Here is a 3235-nt window from a genome sequence, read left to right as displayed (position 1 = left end):
TTAACAGTGATTAGATTATTTTCTCATTTTATTAATTTCCGTACTTTAGAACCGTGATAATTCAAACAAATTAAATTTATTAACTAAAAGAATTATAAAATCCTCCAATCATGTCATAATATGATAAGCAGTTTTCTAGACGTGACAAGAAAGAAAAACAAAATCCAAATAAATACAATAAAGTTGTTAGTTAAATATTACTAAAAAAATTGTTGTTATTAAATATTGATTTAAAATAATAATATTTAGGTAAAAATTCAGATGAAGTCGATTTCACGTGAAGTTGATATCTGAGAGCCGTTAGATGAAAATTTAGTCAACTCAGTCAAATCATCTAACAGTTCTTAGGTATCAATTTCACGTGAAATCGACTACACCTGAGTTTCCACCTAATATTTATTAATTAAGAAGTATTGCTAATTTCCTAGATTAGAATAATAAATTAATAATAAAATCTAAAGCCACCACATTTTAATTAAGTTGTGCTTCTGGACAACACATGCTGTCGCCACCCATTACGACTTGTTCTTCAATTTCTTGCAATTTCCGTCGTAGACTAACTCCTAACCTCTCTCTACAATGCCTTTGACTTTCTGCAATTTTTCACCTCTCTCTCATCAACACGCTTCTTCCATTCCCATTCTTTCTTATACACCAAAAACAATCCGATCCTCATTTTTTTGTACATTATTATTTCATAACAAACCAGCATCCATTTCCTCTGTCACTTGAAGCCTTAATCCATTGCTATCAGCAACTACAGCTCCAAACTTAGAAAGTTGGTTAATTAGTTAGTTAGTTTGTTAGGAATTCTGACACATGATTATATTCTCTGAATAATATTGTTGTTATTATTAATTTATTATTACAATGGGTTCTAGGCCTCTGTTGTTACCATCTCCAAGAACTCCAAATAGTATTCAAGAGCTTCCAACCATTCCAGTTTTCTCTGAACAACAAAAGTCAAAGTCAACTTCCTCTGAACACGCAAGCAATGCTGTTATAAACAAAAGCAACTCATCGTCGATCCGCTCCGGCAGCTCCGGAAGGAGCGGCGGCGGCTCCGTCAAGGAAGTGAGTTTCAGCAATTCTTCATCGAAGCCGGTTCGATACGGCTCGTCAAAACGCGGCGGTGGCGGCGAGTCGGAAGGACTCAGCATGTCGCAGAAAGAACTGAGAGACGAAGATGCAAGAATTGTTTACATAAACAACCCGGAGAAGACGAACGAGACTCTTCAGTTCGCAGGGAATTCAATCCGAACCGCGAAATATTCAATCCTCACATTCATCCCTAGAAACCTCTTCGAACAGTTTCACAGAGTTGCGTATATTTATTTTCTCATAATCGCCATTCTCAATCAGCTTCCTCAGCTTGCAGTCTTCGGTAGAGGTGTTTCAATTCTCCCTCTGGCCTTTGTCCTGCTCGTTACCGCCGTCAAAGACGCCTTCGAGGATTGGCGGCGCCACCGCTCCGATAAAGTCGAGAACAACCGGCTAGCGTCGGTTTTGATTAACGGAAGCTTCGTGGAGAAGCCATGGAAGGACATAACCGTCGGCGAAATCGTTAAGATCGCCGCCAACGAAACGATCCCCTGCGATATTGTCCTTCTCTCCACCGCCGATCCTACCGGAGTTGCATATGTTCAGACTATAAATCTTGACGGAGAGTCAAATCTGAAAACTCGCTACGCCAAGCAAGAGACTCAATCCAAACAGAGGTTTGATTTCGGTGGAATAATCAAGTGCGAGAAACCGAATCGGAACATTTATGGATTCCAAGCTAACATGGAAGTTGATGGAAAGAAACTGTCTCTCGCATCATCGAACATTGTGCTTAGAGGATGCGAGCTTAAGAACACAAGCTGGGCTTTGGGAGTTGCTGTTTACTGTGGCAGAGAGACTAAAGCTATGCTCAACAGCTCCGGTGCGCCGTCGAAGAGAAGCCGGCTCGAGACTCGAATGAATTCGGAGATCATCATGCTCTCTTGCTTCCTTGTTGCTTTGTGTACGGTCACGTCCGTTTGTGCTGCGGTTTGGTTGAAGCGCCACAAAGACGAGCTTGATTTGATGCCGTATTACCGGAAGCTGAGCTTCTCCAGTGGAAAACCGAAGAAGTATAAGTATTATGGTTGGTTTTGGGAGATAATTTTCACATTCCTCATGTCAGTTATAGTTTTCCAGGTTATGATTCCAATTTCGTTGTACATTTCGATGGAGCTTGTTCGTGTTGGCCAGGCCTATTTCATGATCAGAGATGATAGAATGTATGATAGGGCTACCAAGTCAAGATTTCAGTGTAGGGCTTTGAATATCAATGAAGATTTGGGGCAGATTAAGTATGTCTTTTCGGATAAAACTGGTACTCTTACTGAGAACAAGATGGAATTCCAGTGCGCCAGCATCTGGGGGGTTGATTACAGTTCGACGAAATCTGGCCTCGAGATTCAACCTGGTGAATACTTCACGCAAGGTGAGATTTTATATTTCTAACATATATTTTATACTGGTAGCTGTTTTCGTGAATAACATGTTTTAATTGATGTAACTATGTTTTGCTAGCAGTAGATGGAAAGGTATTGAGGCCAAAGATGAATGTGAAAGTAAATCCAGAGCTTTTGGCATTATCAAGAAGTGGAATTGAGCATAAGGAGGGAAAACGGATCTATGATTTCTTTCTAGCACTGGCAAGCTGCAATACCATTGTTCCTATTATTGTTGATACCCCTGATCATGATGTCAAGCTGATAGATTACCAAGGGGAATCACCAGATGAACAGGCATTGGCATACGCAGCCGCCGCCTATGGTTTTATGCTTATAGAACGAACCTCGGGCCATATAGTCATTGATATTCAAGGAGAAAGACACAGGTTAGTTAGTTAGTTAAATAACTTCGTTTTGTTTTGTTGATGATCATGATAGCATTGTCATTTTCCTCTTCTTTGCCTAACTTGCGGAGCAAGTAAGATTTAAAGTATCTTTTTGTGTTGGTAAGCACATTTGTTATTCTCTCCTCAAATTAACTGTTTCTTTTTAATCGACACATGTTAGAGTTAGCATTGTTAGAAGTTAGTAACCACTAACATCTTGTAACTGATCTAGATAGAAAACTGATTAAAGCTGATTAGAAGTTAGTGAATCACTTGTTACTTCCAATGCAAGTAACTTACTTCTAGCAATACTTAACTTCTGTTATGGAATCGCAGGTTCAATGTCTTGGGTATGCATGAATTCGA

The 3235-nt window shown here is 39.6% G+C and overlaps 1 protein-coding gene across 1 annotated transcript in view; it reads left to right on the top strand.

Moving 5' to 3' along the window:
- LOC107623774 (phospholipid-transporting ATPase 1) overlaps window positions 515-3235 on the top strand; it is a gene marked incomplete in the record, with an annotated part of 6054 nt that continues 3333 nt past the window's right edge. Inside the window, 3 exon segments of the mRNA XM_016326144.2 lie at window positions 515-2470; window positions 2563-2869; window positions 3206-3235. Of these exon segments, the coding sequence (XP_016181630.1) occupies window positions 871-2470; window positions 2563-2869; window positions 3206-3235 (1937 nt within the window).

Source organism: Arachis ipaensis, chromosome B10, assembly GCF_000816755.2.
Source record: "Arachis ipaensis cultivar K30076 chromosome B10, Araip1.1, whole genome shotgun sequence".
NCBI lineage: Eukaryota > Viridiplantae > Streptophyta > Magnoliopsida > Fabales > Fabaceae > Arachis > Arachis ipaensis.
This window is presented reverse-complemented; position numbering and strand designations above follow the sequence as displayed.